Source organism: Eptatretus burgeri, chromosome 9 (assembly GCF_056783735.1).
Source record: "Eptatretus burgeri isolate ZD-2024b chromosome 9, Ebu_testis_v1, whole genome shotgun sequence".
NCBI classification, from domain to species: Eukaryota; Metazoa; Chordata; class Myxini; order Myxiniformes; family Myxinidae; genus Eptatretus; species Eptatretus burgeri.
In genome coordinates this window covers 47737188-47756463 of record NC_140969.1, presented here as the reverse complement: position 1 = coordinate 47756463, position 19276 = coordinate 47737188, and the positions used below count along the sequence as shown (strand labels likewise).

Genomic DNA, 19276 nt, shown 5'->3' with positions numbered 1-19276 from the left:
GTTTTTCGGCAACTTTGCCACGATCAGCTTCATCTCGACTCACCCTGGATGTTGTCAACTCCTTATGTTGTTCACTTGTTGAGCAGCTACTCGAGGTCAGTTCTTGCATAGCAAGGTTGTAGGAGGACGATATGGTTGAAGACAGAGTCCAAACTGCTCTCTGGTGCTCTGACATCCCACTTCCTCGAGTCAGCCCCCCTTGGCTTTTCAGTGAGCGTATTAACGTCTGTTCTATCACAAGATCAGAGCCTAGGCCAGCCCAGTATTGGTCACTGCGCCGGATTACATGATAACCAGATTGGAACTTCTGATGAACCTCAGGGTTGTCATCCTCTAACGCAAGCATCTTCTCGAGATAGAGTCGAGCTGACTTCAGGTAATTGGGATGGCCAGCAGCTGCAAATATCGGCAAGCAAGCTGATATGGCTTGGAGATGCATCTCCCAGGACCCCGTCCGATCAGCTGCCACAAGTGCCCTTGCAATTCCCAACATACGCTGGTAGTTGATCCAAAGTGCACTGGTTTTCGAGTCCTTTGCAAGTTTATTCCTTTCCCGATTCAATCTATTGTCAATGAAATGAATGCACTCTGATTGCAACACAAACTCTATAGAGTCACTTTCGACAGTCTCCAGGGAAATGTACAGTCGCTCCAGTTCTGCCACTTGTTCTTGAAACCCAGGGTCAACTTCCACAATCTTGCCAACAACCTGACGAGTAAGACACTGATCCACAAGCAAATGGCCACGAAAAGCACGTTGCACCGCCTTCCCACTCAGCATGTGCACAACAGCATTTTGACCATACACTGTTTCCAGGATCTCTTTCAGTCCACTTTCATCCATCAAACTTCCAATGGCACCCAACAAATTCATTAATGTGTGGAAGCTCCCAAGCAGTAGCACTGCATTATGGATTGGGTTATCAGCAGGAAGAGCATTCACTATCTCAGAGGCCTTCCAAAACAGCGGTTGGTCAAATGTGATGATTGCTGGCATGTTGTGTTTTGATGCAAGTTTGCTCAGGTAATCAAGAGTTGACAAGATGCAGGTTTTGTCACCTGGGTTCATATCAATCATTGGGAGAAACTGCATTGAGGCTTTCCCTGGGTGATCACACTCCTCATGCGGAAAGTGCATCATGCCTTGCCAATTTGGTGCACTCTTTGCGAAGCAAAATGACATCTCCCATAATATGTCAATTGTGCGATCACAAATTGATAACAAAGGGAGGGGCTGAAATTTGAGGTTGCGGTTGATGTGCTCTGCATAGCGGTAATCTATTATATTGATCTTCGTCAGTTTGACGAGCTTCCTGTCAGACATTTTCTTTCTAGATATGATGTGGCTGGATTGCCGCCCTGGTGTAATAGCTGCTATCATGCCCATCCCATGAAAGGTACCCTTTCCATCCAACGTTATGATCTTGTGGTCCACATTGTCTCCAGCAAATAACAAGGATGTATCAAGAATGTCGGTGTCACCTCCAAACACATCCGGAGCAAGAGAAGAGGCTGCGCTTACTTCAAACCGTTGCACTTCGGAGTAAGATGAGGAAAAGCCAAAGGTTGATAGACTATCTATCAAGAAACGAGACCTATACAAGTGATGCATTTGCACTGCAAGACCAAGCTGCAATGGTGCAATTACAGCCCTTGGACGCACTGCTTGGATGACTGCTTGTCCAATACCAGCAACCTCCCTAGATGTATCTTTCCCGACCAAAAGATGCTGCAGCAAGAATCGCAGGCGAGCTGGGACATACCCCAATACAGCAGTAAGGCTTAGGTCTGCAGTAGTTGGGTATGTATCCCCATGTGGTGCAACTGTTGTTTTTATGTCACTTTTTATTAGTTTTGCAGCAGTCTGAAGAATTGCACGTTATTGTGCTTCTTCATCATCTTCTCGTGGTGCATTGTAGTGGTCACGGAGGATCTGGGACGTTTTTTCCCTGAATGTCACAATGTCTTTTAAGCCTCTACCCTCTGCCATGAATATAGATTCACCATATCGTTTTTTTAAGCTGTTCCTTCATGTATTGGTTCCCATATGCATTGGATTCACTATCGCCCAGGTATTGTTCCATTCTAGCCACGAGGTCTGTAATTGTTAACTGTTCCTCATCATTGTCTTCAAGAAAAGAGCACACCTTATCGAAAGCCTCATTCTGGTCACTGTCCTTAGACCTTCCCATTTTTCGTCTCTTGTTTGACTCAGTCGGCTTGAACCGTTGTGGAATGTCTCGCATTGTGCGAAAATTAATGTTGCAGGACTTGTGGTACACACAGTCAGCTGCATGGAGATCAAAATATTCAATGCGGCCAAGAACAGCAATGGCCCATTCATCGCTCCTTGTTTTACAATGAACTGATATAGTTTTAACAAATGCGTCAGTCTTCACGTAGCCAAAACTGGCTGTTTCTGCATGGCCTCGCTTTGGGTCCTCTTCCTTAACCTCAGTGCCGCAGAAAAGGCAATGTGTTATACTGTCATATGGTCCCAGGGAAATGCGAGCACTCCTCTTGACTGATGGACCTGATTCCGCATGATCCTTCTTGGTTAAAGCAATGTCCTTTTTGTTTATGTGATTCACTCGGCATGATTTGTGAACACTGGTACCAGCTAGAATTCGGATGTCAACACCCCTTTCGGCACTTGCACGGTTGATGCCTTCTGCTCCTTTCTCACGAACTAATACTGTTTCCTCACAGTCCAATCCCCTTTGGCATAAAGGGCAGGTCTCTTTACCATATAAAGAGTTCATTTTCTATCTCTGAAAATACAAAAATGAGATCTTTTAGAAGCATGCAGTCAATTTACATTGGCCATATACATTGAATGCCATCAGAGCATTCTCCGCCCCTGAAACCGAGATATTTATGTAAGATATATATTAGGAGGAAACATACTATGGAATAATCTGCATAGTGGTTCGTTTTCGACGTAGTGAATCGTGCATGGTTTTGTGACATTGTTATCATGTCAAAATTTTTTACTTTCCCATGGTCCATGTCTGTCCAACTTTTGATATGTTCCTAAGTAAGTCTTAAAATATAAGGAAATGCAATAAAACAAAAATTTGCAATTTTTTTGGGGTACGGCTGTTCTGGTTGTATATTGACCCATCTATAATGGGGTAAAGAGTAAGCTTTCCAAATTTGCAGATGATACAAAACTTGGAGGTGAGCTGGATAGCAGAGGGGGTAGTGATCATATTCAGGACAGTATTGATACTTGCATAGATTAGGCAAAAGATTGGCAGATGGAATTTAACCTGAGCAATTGTAAGGTGTTGGCGATGGGAAAGAACAATGAAAATAGAGATTACAGAATACAAGGGGTAATTTTGGAGCATGTCACACAGAAGGATCTGGTTGTGTTAATAGATACAGGAGGTAAGCAGGCAGCTATAGGTAAAGCAAATAGGGTTTTAGGTTGTAATCTGAGGGGGATCATTTATAAATCAGAACTGGTAGTGTTAACATTGTACAGGAATTTTGTGAAGGCCACATCCAGAATATTGTGTGCAGTTTTGGTCACCACATTTCCAGAAGGAGATAGATGCCATGGAGAGGGTTCAGCACAGGGATACTCAAATGATTCCGGGCCGAGCTTGACTCAGCTATGAGGGGCGGCTGAAGGAGACAGGGCTTTATTCACTATAAAGGAGGCGGTTACGAGGAGATATGATGGAAATGTTTAAGATCATGAAAGGTATCGATAAAATAAGTGTAGATGAATTATTCAACAGAGTCGACAGTGATAGGACCAGGGGCCATAGCCTGAGAGTAAAGAAGGTAGCAAGGCAGGGGCCATTCCTCAGAGAGTAGATAATGCATAAAATGGTCTCCCTCGAAAGGTAGTGGCAGCAGAAACAGTCAATAAGTTTAAATTGGAATTAGATAGGTACCTGGAAGTTGTGGAGATAGAGGAGTACAGGGATGTTGACAGGACTTTTAGGTAGTTTGAGCATTGATAGGCGATTGTGTGCATGTGTACGGAGTGCTGTTGGTGGGGGTATCGTCAAGGGGTGTTGTGTGTTTTTAACCAAGCCCATGCCCCCTCCTCTGGGGAGGGGGGGGGAAGAAGAAGAAGAAGAAAAAAAAAAACATGACAAAACTTAAAATCTGGAGATTAAAAAAAAAAATGTACATTTTCTTCTTTGGATCTTGTGTTGATAAATTAGTATGGTGTTCACACAGGCATGATGGGCTGCATGGCCTCCACCTGTGTCTGTTTTCCTTGTATTTCCTTGTGACGTTTCATGTCGATTGATGAAGCGGTTCCAGAGAAAACATTATTTAATATTTTCTTCAATCCAATATGGCTGCCAAACCATGTGACCTATGACATCAGATATGTGAACCTTTTGTTTTTCATGGATAGGCAGTCATACGTGTAAAGTTTTGCCTCGATGTGTTCAGCCACTTCAGAGAAGATTTTTGAAGGTTTTTTTATTCTTATTTTAAACAATATGGCTGCTGAATCACGTGACAGATGACATCATCAAATTGTTTTTTGTGGGCCATTTTATCCCGAGATGACTCAAAAATTTTCATACTGATCAGATGTAGTGTTCTACATATGCAATTATGATGTCATAATGAAGACTGTAAATGACATAATTAAAAAAAAAAAATTACCCTCATTCTCCATGAGCACTAATTGCTATGTGCCAAGTTTCAATTTTTTCCTTGGTGCAGTTTCAGAGATACAGAGTTCCAAAGTTTTCCATTTTCCAACATGGCTGCCACACGACGCGACCTATTACATCATAATTATCATCAAAACATTCTACACGAGCAGTCGCACCGACGGTGAAAATTTTGTCTCAACCTGACAAGTGGTTGCGGAGAAAAACAAGAAGTTCCGTGCGGACAAACAAACAAACTGACCCAAACGCAAGACCGTCTCCTTCGGCGAGGGTAATTAAAACGAGATAAATATTTCCCAATACTATTTAGGCCCCCTCCAACATGATTCGTGACATTGTTCATTCTTACCTCGTGTGTGTATTATGAAATTACCCAAAATTCAATGCAAAAAGGAATTTCCCAAAATGTCTGCAGGTGCACTGATGTCCTCCAAGTCTTGGGACCTGTTGCAGTTGCAACATTGGTGATCCTGGTTTGGTAAGTAGTGCTATTAGTACAGCGAATTTTCAAAGATACGGTGTGATATTCAGACGATATACTCCACAACATAAACTCAGTTGAGACACTCGATGGACAGCATGGTGAGACACATCGCACTCATTGAAGGACAATGCTCAAGAATGACAGTTTTTAAGCAGTCCCCTCCTGTTTGAAATCCCCAACTCTAGGCCTTCCACTCAGCTTCACTCTTTTTACCCATTTGTGGAACTACCTTCTAGAAACAGTTCAATCACACCCTTCCTTCCAGGGCATCAAGCAAACAGCACACAACTGGTTAACATCATTCTCCCATCCACATTAGTGATATTTTCTCCCCCTTACATAATCCAACACTCTTATTAGTAGATAACAGTTCTCTCTTGTTTTTTTTTTCCCCCTATTAATTCCCTTGTTTATTGTGCCCCACTGTGGAGCCAGTACCTAACTGTCACTGCATTGCCATTTTAGCCTGTCACCTCGCCCTTCCACGAGCTTAGATTTTGGACAAAAAAGGTATGACCTTTTGAGGAATCAAACCAAAACTAGACAAACCAATGGTGAGCACATTACCAACTGAGCTATTGCGCCGCCCAGAAAATACACCGATACATGTAGCATTTGTTGCCAACTTAACTCCACAATTTGCATCAGCATCTAATATTGTACCTGGTTCTGGTCTGTTTGCAGAGATTACACCAACGTTCTTGCAGTTGCTGTTGTTCTTCAATGCACTGTGACAGGTTTGGGTCCAGCTGGCCATGCACTGCACTCAACCTCTCATTGAGTTGGCCCGCCAGACGGAGTCGCTCCTGCAGTGTCCGGAAAGCATCCGGCCGACTCACCAACTGCTGCTGCCATCGCTGCATGAGCCAAAAAGCATAAAGCATAAGGGATGAAGAGCAAAGTTGTAAAGCCATAACTTTCTACAGCCACAAACAATGTCTCCTCACCAATAACCTTAACCTCAATTAAAAATTGTCAATTTTGTGCACAACTGCTGCTAATTGAAGATAACATACCGTCAAATGGTTGAATAGTTCTTGAAGAGCCTCTGTCTCACAAGGAAGGAGGGCAGCTTCACACAGCTGTTTCTCATAGGACCAAACAAGTTCGTCTGTTGCTCTTATGGCCTTCAGGACCTCATCCATTGCTCGTAACCTAATCATGAACACAAATAAAGAAAGGATCCCACCGGGATGTATTCAAGTATCTCAAAACACCTCGAATAAAATGTCTGCATTCAAAGGAGTATTTTTTTTTTATTCAACTTGTTTTATGTTCTTGAAAGGTCACAAATTACGACAATAATAGAGTGCATTTTTTCACCAAAATGAGCAGATTTCAAGGCGCCTCATGACTGAAACTTACTCTTCAGTCACCAGAGTCACAAAGCTGGACAACTGCACCACACGCTGCTCCGCAAACCGAAGCTGGGTTTGCAATGCAAAATAGCTGTAACAGGTTCCCAAAGTATTGTAGCTCTGAACGAGGCATCGCAGATCTGAGTGAATCTGTTGCACTTCATCACAGAGGACCTGGCAGGGCCGTACAAGACATAAGGTGGGATTGCCTGAGACTTTGGAAAAAAAAAAGAAACAAAAAAAAAGAATACGATGATGATTCACGTTGCATTTGCTTCCATGATGCCAGACCATTTTAGATGTTCTTGGTTCCAAGTAACAGGATTTGCAACGAATTGATGTAAATACTTGCACCTGCAGCATTGTCATGAGAATGCAAACCAAAAAGACAAACTCACTGCATGTTCTTTGATGCGCTGAACATTCTCCTGCACGTGATCATCATGCAAACTCAAAGAAACTAGCTGCTCTGCCTGCTTCCTGATGCTTTCTGTATGCACTTCAATCTTCCTGAGTTCTTGCAAAGACGCCTCACATGCTTCCTCATCTTTTTGTTCTGCCGTACATGGCACAGAGTTAACAGTCAACCTGTAAAGATGTCTATTTAAAATGTAGATGTAAAGGTTATTCGAGTGGATGTACAACAACATTCCCACCAAGACACGTGTAAAAGAGTTGCATATATAGGGAGTCAGCTATGCATCAGGACAGTCTTTCTCATGCTGTACAGGTGCATCAGGCATTGTGCACTTTTGTCTTAATGGTGCAGTCGGGTATGTTGAGGAAGGATGAAAATAAATCCACTGTGAGGTGTCAAGGACCACCTTTATTCACAGAGGCTTTCAAACTGCGGAAGTGGTTGCAACAAGCTGTGACATCACATTCTGCTTGGCAAAGCTCGCTGGGCTCCAGCACCTCGGTGCGCTCTCCCAAACGTACAAGCCGCCTGTAGTGTTCCTCCAAATGACATATTTGTTCCTCAGACTGCTGTGGTGGAAGCTTCTTGAGCTGCGCACACACACACACACACACACACACACACACACACACACACACACACACACACACACACACACACACACACACACACACACACACACACACACACACACACACCACTCAACTTCACAACAGACTTGCTTCTTGTCTGTTATGATCCTTTTGACGATTGTGCTCATGTGTTGCTAAATTTCAAGTGATCTATTGTGTACGACAAACACTATTGTCAGTGCAGACCTTGAAACAATTCACTTCTAAAACTAAACAGAGCTCAGATTAGCAATCTCACAGAATTGATTTTAGGTTAAAAAGGAGTCGACAGCAAATTGAAAATTACACGAACATCCGATGATCCAATAACAACAAATAAATCTAAATAACCACTGAACAACCAAATATGTCGAAACCTGTCACCATGCTTATTATTGAAATTGCTTGGTCAAAATAAAGGAAAAACCCCCATCCCATCAACATATATATATATATATATATATATATATATATATATATATATATATATATATATATATATATATATATATATATATATATATATATATATATATATATATATATCAATCACACACACACACGCACACACGCACACACACACACACACACACACACACACACACACACACACACACACACACACACACACACACACACACACACACACACACACACACACACACACACACACACACACACACACACACACACACACGACGGTAGTCAGGCACATGGGGCAATAAGGAAAATGTTTGTACACAAGTTGATTAAATGCTGAGCTCTACTTGCTGTTCAGATATGCTATAAAAAAATACTCCGCCGTAAAACCAAATTATTTGCTGACATATTTGTGCTTTCTGCTGATGGTGTGAGACCCATACAGAGTCCACGGTCCAGGACTGCACCAGGGAAATGTCTCTGCGAAGCACTTGCCAGGCCTGTATAGCCTGGAGTCTGGTCCACAGCTCATGCCAGCGCTGCACGGTGCTGTTGTACAACTGGTCAATCCTGCATCAGAAGCACACAGCAATAAAACCACCATGAACACGCTGACTCGATGCCTTCCTCTTTAATGATTATTTTTTTCCCATGGCCTCTCTGCCAAACTCCTTTTCACATTTGTTGGAGCAAAGCTATTGCAAATATATTTTGCAGTGATGTCAGGGTCATGTGATGAAAATTACATGAACATCCAATGTTCATATTTCTTAAACATGAGCTTGTACATAGGAGGGCAGTTCAAGATATTTTATAACATGTGAAAATTAAAAGCTTAAATTTTTTACAATTACATTGTCTACCCGAATCACATGTGTTATTGTACAGAGGTGCCTCCAAAGTTCCCTATGAAGAAGACCAAAGCAGTTGAAATTCATCAGAGAGTCTACACAATTTCATAATGCATGCCTTTCATACAGCTGTGCGTTTAAATGGTGCAGTGAGTTAAAATTGGCCACAACTGCTGTCACTCAAGTAAGCACCAAACGTGTTGAACACAAATTTTGGACAATTGCCATGAAATTGCAGAAGAATGATACATCAGCGATGGAGGGGAGGGGTGGAAACATTCATACATTCATTCTTAGTTGAGTTTCAAAAAAAAAAGTTAGTGCGAGGTGAGTACCAACATACTGCACGTTTGATCAAAGGACGACTCACGTGGCCATTGAAAAAGAGCTCCTCCTGAGGGAGGAGGGTGATTTCTTGAAGAAGGTTGCGAAATGAGCTCATGCCCGAGTCCATCATTTCACACCAAAGTCAAAGTTAGCCAGCATGGAATGGAAACATTTTTGGTCCCACCACGAAAAATATTCAACATTCAGCCCTCAACTGGAAAGCTTATGACAATCATTTCTTGAGACTGTATCAGATAAACATACAGTCCATGGCAATTCATGACGATGGAGGAAAAAAACAAATGCACAGCACTGCAGTGACTAGTTAGGCAATGAAGTGAGACAGCCAATATGTAGAGGGCAGCAAAGTACCGTCTGAAGAATGATTTGGGATAGAGCATAACTTGGACCATACAATAATCCTCACCCTCAAGCAGCAAATGTCACAGCTGTTACTCCAGTGGAGATGGGTTAGGAAGTTCCAAATCATCCCCCACAGAGGTATTAGATGGGGAATGATTTAGAACTTTGTGATACTCCTCCGTCTCCTTGAAATATTCATCTTTTTGGACTAGTCAAAGAATATCTCGGTGGTATTAGGTTTATGAATGAAGAAGATGTCAAAGCATATGTCTTGATACAATTGCTTACCCATTCCAAATGTTTATATGCAGATGGCATTGTGGTGTTACCACATCAATGGGACATGTCTGTACATGCAGCGGGGGAACACCTTGCGATATATGTGAAGTTTTATCAACTTACCTGTCTGTACTTATTCATTTTCTACAGTAAGAAGTCCATGCCATCATTGAACTATTCTCGTATATGGGCTGTTTCACAATGAGGGTACCAAGTCTGTCTCACAACCACTAAAAATTCAAACTTTATATTTTTATTTCTCCAAATCCAACATTGTTAATTACAATACTTAAATCCAAATTTTTGGAGCATCTGAATGAATATTTCTTTTTAAAAATAATACCCCAAGGATGTTTGGAGAGTATTTTTTTAAACTACAACAGTCATTAATACAATTCAACTATAACCCCAAAATAACTACATAAATTACATCAATGAAAATACCTTTTACTGATAATGGATATTCATGACCTTGTCAACCTTACAAAACATCAAAATTTATAGCCAGCACGTAGTTTCCTTATAACTCGTGGCAGTTTCGGTGTTTCCGGAGAGGACACATTTTTGACGGACACATGTAAGGCAATCAGTGCAGGCCATGCAAATAGAAGGTTATTGGTTACACTCAAACTTTGTAGCATAATATCAGTGCAGGTATATACACACTTGGTAAAACACACAATAAACTTTTAAAAAGACCCTTTATTTATATAAAAAAAATTCTTCTGCAATATGCATTTCCGGAGGGGACATTTTTTGACGGACGAACGGTGGGAAATATTAATTGAGGGTGAAATAAATATTAATAGTCTGAAATGAATAATATGTTGTGGACAAAGTACAGAGAGGTATTAAATTGATGCAACAACAAATAAAAGTCCCAATTTCTGCTTGTATTTGTTTATACACTGTGAATGCAGTGTACCTGGAGAAAATGAGACAGCTATTTGTCAAAAAAAAAATGGCAATTTTTATGCCATTCTGCCAAAAATTGACATTTTTGTCAAATAAAAAGTGGTCCAAGTTGTGCCATCACTAGTACCAACTACTGACCCTAATGACAGATACTACAGCCTCTCATTTAGCTATTTAGCATGCAAGGGTACAAAATACCAGAAATGACCATGACTGTGAAACAGCCCATATGACATGAATTACAATAACATTAATAGACAATGGATTTATTGAAGAAAGTATTTGGGTTTCTGTATTTTTTTATTTTTCACGTTGATCTAAGACTCATGGTGGTATTCGTGCATCATTCACATGCAGGATAAAGGACATTCATAAACATCAGTGTACTTTTACCCAGGTAAAGGATTTTGAGATATTCTGCTCACAGGCAAACACTTAAAACGATATCACACAACAATGGACAACACACATATGATGCAGTAATACCTCATTTAGTGCTCAGGATGAATTGTTGGAGAAGAGAGCGCGAATCAAAAATGCACTAAAAGGAGTCATTATATCATTGTTTATATTATGGAGATGTATTCCCAACCGTTATTTCTTAAACGTGAACAGGAGATGAGGGCTTAATTTGGGGTTTTGGTAATAGTGCTAATAATAATAATAATACTGTATAGATGGTCACTCAGAGGGCACTTGGTAGTGAGCATACCTCCGCAAGACTGAACAGTTTATGTTTCGTATCCCACCGATAGGCCGGATCTGCATACAGACCTAAACCAAAATCTAATCGGCTTGTTCTCGTCACGTACTCAACTCATCCACCACATTTCGTCGGAATGCCTCCATAACCTTTTAAGATATTGTGGTATATGACGTTTTTGGGCCTCTCTCTCAACGGTGATGAATCACTTTTAAAAATTCTAGTATCCGGATGCAGATCTTCACCAAAATCCAATCAATTCATCCTCGTCATAGATCCAACCTGTCCACCAAGTTTAGTTTGAATCCATCCATCACTTTTTTGAGATATCCTGCCCACAGGCAAACAGACAAATACATCGCCAACTAGATAGAACGGCACTCGGTAGAGCACATACCTCCGCCAGGCTGAACAGTTTACATTTTGTCTCCCATTGAAAGGCCGGATCTGGATCCAGATCTGAACCAAAATCTAATTGACTTGTTCTCGTCACCTAACCATCTCATCCACCTAGTTTTGTCACAACTCGTCCATAGCTTTTTGAGATATCGTCCTATATCTCGTTTTTGGCCCCCCCCATCTCTCAATGGTGAAGAATCACTTAAAAGATTCTCAGATCCGGATTCGGATCTTCACCAGTATCTAATCTATTCGTCCTTGTCACACACCCAATATGTCCATCAAATTTCGGCCGAATCTCTTCACAACTTTTTGAGATATCCTGCTCAGAGACAAATGGACAGGGGTAAACATAACCTCCATCCACCTTCAGTGGCAGAGGTAACAACAGCTCGAGGATTTCAAGGGCTGCCCAGTTGCCAGTGCTCGCACTGCCACCACTGCCACCACACTGTGCAAGTTACTGCTGCAGTTAAAGATGTCGAATGAAGCTTAACCGGCTCTCATTCTTCTCCAGCATACTTTTCCTTGAACGAGTTAACCTTGTTTTAGTTAAGGAAGTGGTGAACTGGGCAGAAGCTTTTATCTCATCTGTATTGTAGAGACTTGTTCTAATGGTCGACGTATCAAAGTCTAAAGCACGACACACTTCCACCTGATTAGCTCAGAGCGTGTGCACACAAACCATAGTGGCGGTTGCGTTTACTCAACAAGCACTTCATATTATGGGTTTTCTTCATATTTTCATAAAAAAAATTCTCCAGGACAAAGAGCTTGAGAATGAATCGGTGTTCTATGGGGTAGTGCTATACAAGGTATTACTGTGTGTGGAATTTGAATGTGGGAGTCCAGCAACACAAGCTAAGTGCTCAGCTTGGACCGTCGAACAAGCAAACTCAGTTTTTGTGGATCCTACAAAGTTACATCTCACCTGCTTATTGTGTCTCTCTCAGCTGGAGCTTGTGCTTTTGTAGACAGGTGGCTAATGTTCTTCTGGATCTCCAAAAACACATCTTCGTCCTACAAAAATGATTTCAATTCAGAAGCAAATTGCATATTTTGCCTCTACTCACATTATATGTCAACCCGCTGTTACGTTTGATCTCAGTTTAAGGTCACAAGAAAAATTAACAGTCACCTGATAGAGAGTGAAAGCACAAGAGAGAAATGACAGATGATTAGAGGAGAAACAATTAAATATCCGATGCTTCCAACTCAACTTATGGGGTCTGCAAAATGATTTTAAAAGGGCACATGATCTTTGACCTGTTGAATCTAAAATTGAATTAGTTCATCTTTGTATTACAGTCCATAATTATTTCAAGCTAGGTTGAAATCCCTTCAGACGCATAGCTGGAGGAATAACCCGAAAACATAACGGACGGATGCACAGTCGGACAGACAATCCGAAAATACAATCGTGTCACGGCGCTGGCAGCCAAGGTTAATCCCCCGACCCAAATTGTGGTGACGGGCGGTTAACACCACCAGCCCGGATAGCTGAGCGGTCTTTCCTTAATAGGAGGCAGACACATTGATTCTCGGAGATTATCACGCGTGCGGGAAGGGCATGGGGCAATGGCGGAGCGACGGAGGCACGGGGAAGCACAGCACAGGGGGGTTTATACTCAACCCTCGTGACACATACATGGATACAGCTACTTAAAATAACCGGATTTAATGAAAATAGACAAATATTTACAAACGACAATAATCAGAATATAACAATATGTGAGGTAAATTAAAGTCTAAGTTGAGGCACCTCTACAGACGGACTTAAATACAGACAAGGGGAAAATGAAACAAAAGCAAATCCTTCCTTCATCCTGGCACTTAGCTTCGTCCAGAGATGGTCATTATGGAACTTGGAATCGAGGCGCTTCGTAGACGTGCCCCAAAAATGGCGCCAAGTTGCTCTCTCGTAGCGGGAACATTTGTCAGATAATTTGTGAGCGGTATTCAACACCAAGGCTGAGAGACCCAGTGCAGCTGCTTGGTGCGTCTATTGTTCTCACCGACCCGCTGTCTGATATACACGAGGCTCTGAGGTTCGTCGCATATGACCAGCCAAGGGTCGATGGCCAGCGTCTCACTTCACCATGCGAGCCAAATCCACTCAGCACGAATACAATAATCGTGCCGTCTTCTTCAGGCGTCAAAGGAAAGCCAGCCGGAAAGCCCTGTTCTTACAGGCATTCTCCTATCTACGATCTCTCTTGACTGCGTGCGCCGGTCAATCCATACTCATGCGTTCCTTCCCTGAACCCAACTCTGACTCCATACTTTTGGATCTGCTGGCTCCCACGCCCTCTTCCTCTTCGTGCGTCTCACGTCACGCCCATCAATCCTCCACCTCCGGGGCATAGCCTACTTGCACAAAACCTGGGAAGGTGAGGCTTCTGCCCGCTTGTCGGTGTTTTAGCGATGTGTTCCCCACCATTATTGCCGATCTTGGAATACAAAATGTCGGGAAAGTTCACAGGGGGGGGCAATTACATATTGGGGTAATTAGTCTTAAACCCTACCTAATTAACATGGCACCCCCCCCCCCCCCCCGTGTGGTGACAACACTTAAACTCAGTTTCCCGACTTAATTACATCGAGATCTCCTACACATCCAAGGACCAATCAACACTATTCAATCCTAGCTTTCCTATTAAATTCCTCCATCTACCCCCACAACCGTAACAATATAATGTCTCCAGCATATTCGGCTGAGGAGACAGAAAAGTTTCAAAACATATTTTTTGAGCGTGCGTCCAAAGCTTGATATTTGAAGAATAAAGGTGAAGATATCCGACAGGATGGTGCAGAGATAATGCACTTACATTTGAGCCGTTTCATCTGGGTTTGATTCCTGACCCGATTATAAACTGACAGAGAGGGGCGTTGCATCGCAAAGTGCACCGTCCTTAGGATGGGCGTTAAGCTCAGTGTTCTGCTGCAATTAGTCGGTGGACTGAAACGATTCACTTCATATTTCATGAAAAGTAGGGAAATTATTCCTGAAATCCTGACAAAATTCCAAATTTCCTGCTCTCAGTGCCATTTGGAAGACAAAGTCAAACCACACAGTGTCATCCTTTATGTGGGGATGCTTTAGCAGCATCGAATCTTCCTCCGGGCAGAGAAAGAGCCACAGAGAGGAGGAGGTGAAGATTGGAATGCTTGGTTGGGATGGGTGTAGGAGAGAGTTGATATAATAAAGACCATGATCTTTTATACCCCCGTTAATCCACCCTAAACCCACCTCCTTCAAATTCCCTGCTTTCCTTTCTGAAAGTCCCTGTAGTGTCCATCTTGTTTACCCCGTGTACCTGTTGTGTACCCCATCTCCAAATGTCTCTGTTCCCCACTGTTTTGTGCTTCCCTCTCCTGCCCCGCTCATCTCCTGCTCCCTTTGTTATATGTTGTGTGTTAGCTCTTATACGAACCTCAACAATGGATACCAAAAAAAAAAAAAAAAGAAGACAGGTAAACACAAGGCTTGTTCAGTGTCGAGTTATATACATAATAAAAACAAATGGAGGGGGGGTCAGGCTGTGGGAGTTTAAGCAATTATAAATCGAATTTGTCACACCTGTCGATCAGCAAGTAATGCTTCAAGGTGGGCAGGCACAGTGCTCAGGTCACAAGTGTACTTGTGAAGCAACTGTTGCTGCGTGTGGCGAAGAGACAGTTCGACATCCTGCACTGCACGGAAAAACTGCACACGTCACCAGGGCATGTATCACGAGAGGAAATGAGAGCAAAGAAAAACACAAGCAACAAAAGCATGAGGTGGAATCCATTTGGAGGAAGACATTTTAAACACTGTAGAAAGTCACAGATCAATGAGAACAAACAAAAGCACTGTATCTGCATTACTCGACAGAAAACAAAGGCCAAGAGCATTGTGCAAGTTCGGAGGACAATCCAAAACGCAAGTGCCACTCTGATCCTCACCTGGTCCTCCTGGTCTCTCTTCTGTGCCTCAGTAAGAAACTTGAGGAACTGGGACAAGGTTCCAAGCAGCGTGGTGTGGCGAGTCCTCAGGTCCATGTACTGTGTTAAATAACAGAGCAGGGGAAACAAGGCAGAGGAATGCAGATAAATAACCAAAATACTAAGGGGCCTTCAACTATTATGTATGGACGGAGGTGGGTAAAAAGAGTAGAGGTCGGAAAATGTAGGAAGAGGAAGGGGTTTGGTAAGAGATAGGTGCGATGGGAGGGGGAGGTAAGGGCCATATCTGGAGCATGGGTTCAGGGTGATGAAATCAAAGATTCCACCATATTTGCATACATAATAAAAAAATATGAACCCAAACGTGGTCTCGATAAGTTAAACATGTGCGTTATCTTTCAAATAACAACTTGGTACAATCCTTCGCAATTAAAGGCCCTGTCACACCTTGACGATTTAGCCAGCGTATGCCTGACGTATGAAAAATTTGGCTAAAACGCTGGCACACGTTGAATACGTTATGGGTAAGTTTGTATACGTTAAGAGCACGCTGGCATACGTCGTAGTACGCTGGCATACGTCGTAGTACTCCGGGCTGTTAGACAAATTTTCCATGCTTGAAATTTTCCGACGTATGCCAGCGTATGACTCACACGTTCCGCATAACGCTGGCATAAGTTGTAGGCACGTTACGCGATCGTTGACACACGTCGACACACGTTACTTGTAAGTTACTCATAAGTCGAAACACGTCGAGGTAATGTCTAGCGTACCCGAAACTTATTTCTAACCGATGAGTAACGTGTTGTAGGCACGTTACGCGATAGTTGACACGCCGACACACGTTACTTGTAAGTTACTCATAAGTCGAAACACTTCGAGGTAATTTCCAGCACAGTGGTTCTCAACCTTTTGTAGCCGCGACCCCCCCCCCCAAAAAAAAAAATAAAAAAATAAAAAAAAGAAAGAAGTGGGATCTTCTTCCTCTTCGCAGAAGAGGGGGAGGGGCGTCTCCATTGTGTTGGGATCGCTCCCTAACTATTACATTTAATCACAGCGCATCTAATCGATTTCTGCCCATTAAACAATGGAAGGTGAGCTATCTCAGGAACAAGCACTTATCGACATAACTGACTAAAGGAACCTCAATGTTGTGTGCAATCGAATTACCAAATTCGAAACAATATATTTGTTTGTTTATTTGTTTTGACAACCTTCCCACGACCCCCAAAACAATCTCGGCACCCCTCAGGTTGAGAACTATTGGTCAAGCATACCCGAAACTTATTTCTAACCTATGAGTAATGTGCTTTGAACCTATGTGCAACGTATCTCCAACGTACATTGACGTATGTAGACGTATTTGACGTCTTCCGGACGACCACAGAACTTACTGAACGTGTTTCTAATTTACAGCTCCCCTATAATGGTGTATTGGCAGCGTTTAGGGGAATTGGTATATAAAAATGGGGTTCACACAGGAGGAACCCGTCAGTGTTTCAGACTCCGTGGTGAGTACATGTCCATGTCATGGGAGAGATGGAGGATCCGGCAAGGTTGAGACGACAATACCTACCTGTCCTCCAACATCAGCATGACCTCATCGATTTGACAATGTACCAGTTGCGTGCCAATAGAGCCAGGAGAAGAAGAGCTGAACGGAGGACAAGGAACTGGGTGAGACCATGGATCGGGAGGCGATGGCAGTTTGGCATATATGACCAGCTCATGGTGGAACTCCACAATGAGGATGAAGCAGCCTTCACCAACTTCCTGCGTATGCCCCCAGCGATGTTCGACGAGCTGCTAGCCAGAGTCAGATCAGGTCAGGTCAGGTATGGGAGCATGTGCCAGAACAGCGCGTCGCTGCGTCCACTTTCCGCCGGTACTCCAGGGGCCTCCGTCTGGCCATCCCCCAGGCAGATGCCAGGCCCATCCCCATCTCCTTGAGATGATGGTCAACCTGCTGCAACCACAAGGCACGTGGTCGGCCCACTGGCCTCCTCCACTCATGAGACTCCCTCGCTGAAAGAATCTGGTGAGCAGGATCAGCGTCAGGAAAACGAGCCACATGCCCATACAGCCGCAACTGACGCTCACGGACTATGCAGGTAACAAATCTCATCCGAGTCTCTCTCAGCAACCGCTCGTTGGAAACAAAATCCAACCAGCGATAGCCAAGGATTCTCCGAAGAGACCTGGTACCAAAGGAATTAAGTCTCCGTCTCAAATCCTTGGTCAGAGTCCAAGTCTCGCATCCATAGAGCAAGACTGGAAGTACCAAGGACCTGAAGATTCGGACTTTCGTCCTCCCGCACAGGTACCGGCAGCGCCACACCGGTGAATCCATGACTCCCCAGGCCCGACCCAGACGTCTATTGACCTCCGACTCACAACCAGCAGAGACATGAATATCACTGCCAAGGTAAGTGAATCTCTCCACGACTTCAACATCCTCACCACAAACAGACACAGACAGGACAGCAGCATCCAAGATGTCACTGAAAGCCTGGATCTTAGTTTTGACCCAAGAAACCCGTAATCCCAGCGGCTCCAACTCCTCATTCAGCACCTCGAGGGCCCCCAAAAGGATATCTAAAGTCTCTGCAAAGATGACTGCATCATCTGCAAAATCAAGGTCCGAGATCTTGACATTCCCAAACGATGCACCGCAGCTTGATCTCTCCGACATCCTCCCTAAAATCCAGTCCATACAAGTGCTGAAATGTGTGGGGGCCAGTACACACCCCTGACGAACTCCAGTAACAACTGGAAATAAGTCAGAGATGGTACCACCACACTTCACAGCACTCTCAGTACCAGAGTAGAGTTCAGACATCAGATCGATCAGTTTTGGTGGCACCCCACGAATACCAATAATCGTCCAGAGGACATCCCGATTAACTGAATGGAACGCTTTACAGAGATCAACATAGGCTGCAAGCAGCCCCTGCCGAAACTCTCGTCTGCGTTCGGTGAGGACACGAAGAGCAAGGATACGGTCAATCGTTGACCTCTTTGGTGTAAAGCCTGACTGCTCTGGACGCTGGTGCTCAAGCAGATGGTGGCGAACCCCATCAAGAATTATCCGAGCAAAGATCTTGCCCGGCACTGAGAGTAGCGTCACCCCTCGGTAGTTGTTGCAGTCTTGGCGATCACCCTTCCCTTTCTAGAGAGGAACAACAAGGCCCCTCTTCCAATCAGTTTGGATGATGCCTGTGTTCCAGGCAGAGCACAAAACTGCATGCAACGACACGAGTGCAGCATTTCCACCAGCCTTGAGAAGTTCAGCATGGATGCCACAGATCCCTAGAGCTTTGCCCCGTTTCAACTGGTTCACCGCAGCCCGTGTTTCCACAAGCGAAGGTGGACCACAGTTGATTCGAGGGTCAGCAACAGGGATTGTAACACCCTTGACGTCCAACTCGACAGTTGGGGGATCAGACTGGTACAACCGCTCAAAGTAACCGGCCCAGGGGGCCTTCACTTCAGACTCCTCTGTCAAGAGCCTACCACCCTCTGCTCTAACTGCAGCACACCGAGGGATGGGC

At 43.5% G+C, this 19276-nt stretch overlaps 1 protein-coding gene across 1 annotated transcript in view; it reads right to left on the bottom strand.

The window, feature by feature from the left end:
- LOC147020084 (uncharacterized) overlaps positions 1-19276 on the bottom strand; it is a 93231-nt gene that overhangs the window by 19228 nt on the left and 54727 nt on the right. Inside the window, exons 32-40 of the mRNA XM_085895111.1 lie at positions 15726-15824; positions 15361-15486; positions 12712-12800; positions 8387-8513; positions 7319-7502; positions 6893-7050; positions 6502-6668; positions 6153-6291; positions 5800-5993 (exon numbers count right to left, since the gene is read on the bottom strand). Coding sequence (XP_085751237.1) covers positions 5800-5993; positions 6153-6291; positions 6502-6668; positions 6893-7050; positions 7319-7502; positions 8387-8513; positions 12712-12800; positions 15361-15486; positions 15726-15824 — 1283 coding nt within the window. The remainder of the gene's footprint in view (positions 1-5799; positions 5994-6152; positions 6292-6501; positions 6669-6892; positions 7051-7318; positions 7503-8386; positions 8514-12711; positions 12801-15360; positions 15487-15725; positions 15825-19276) is intronic.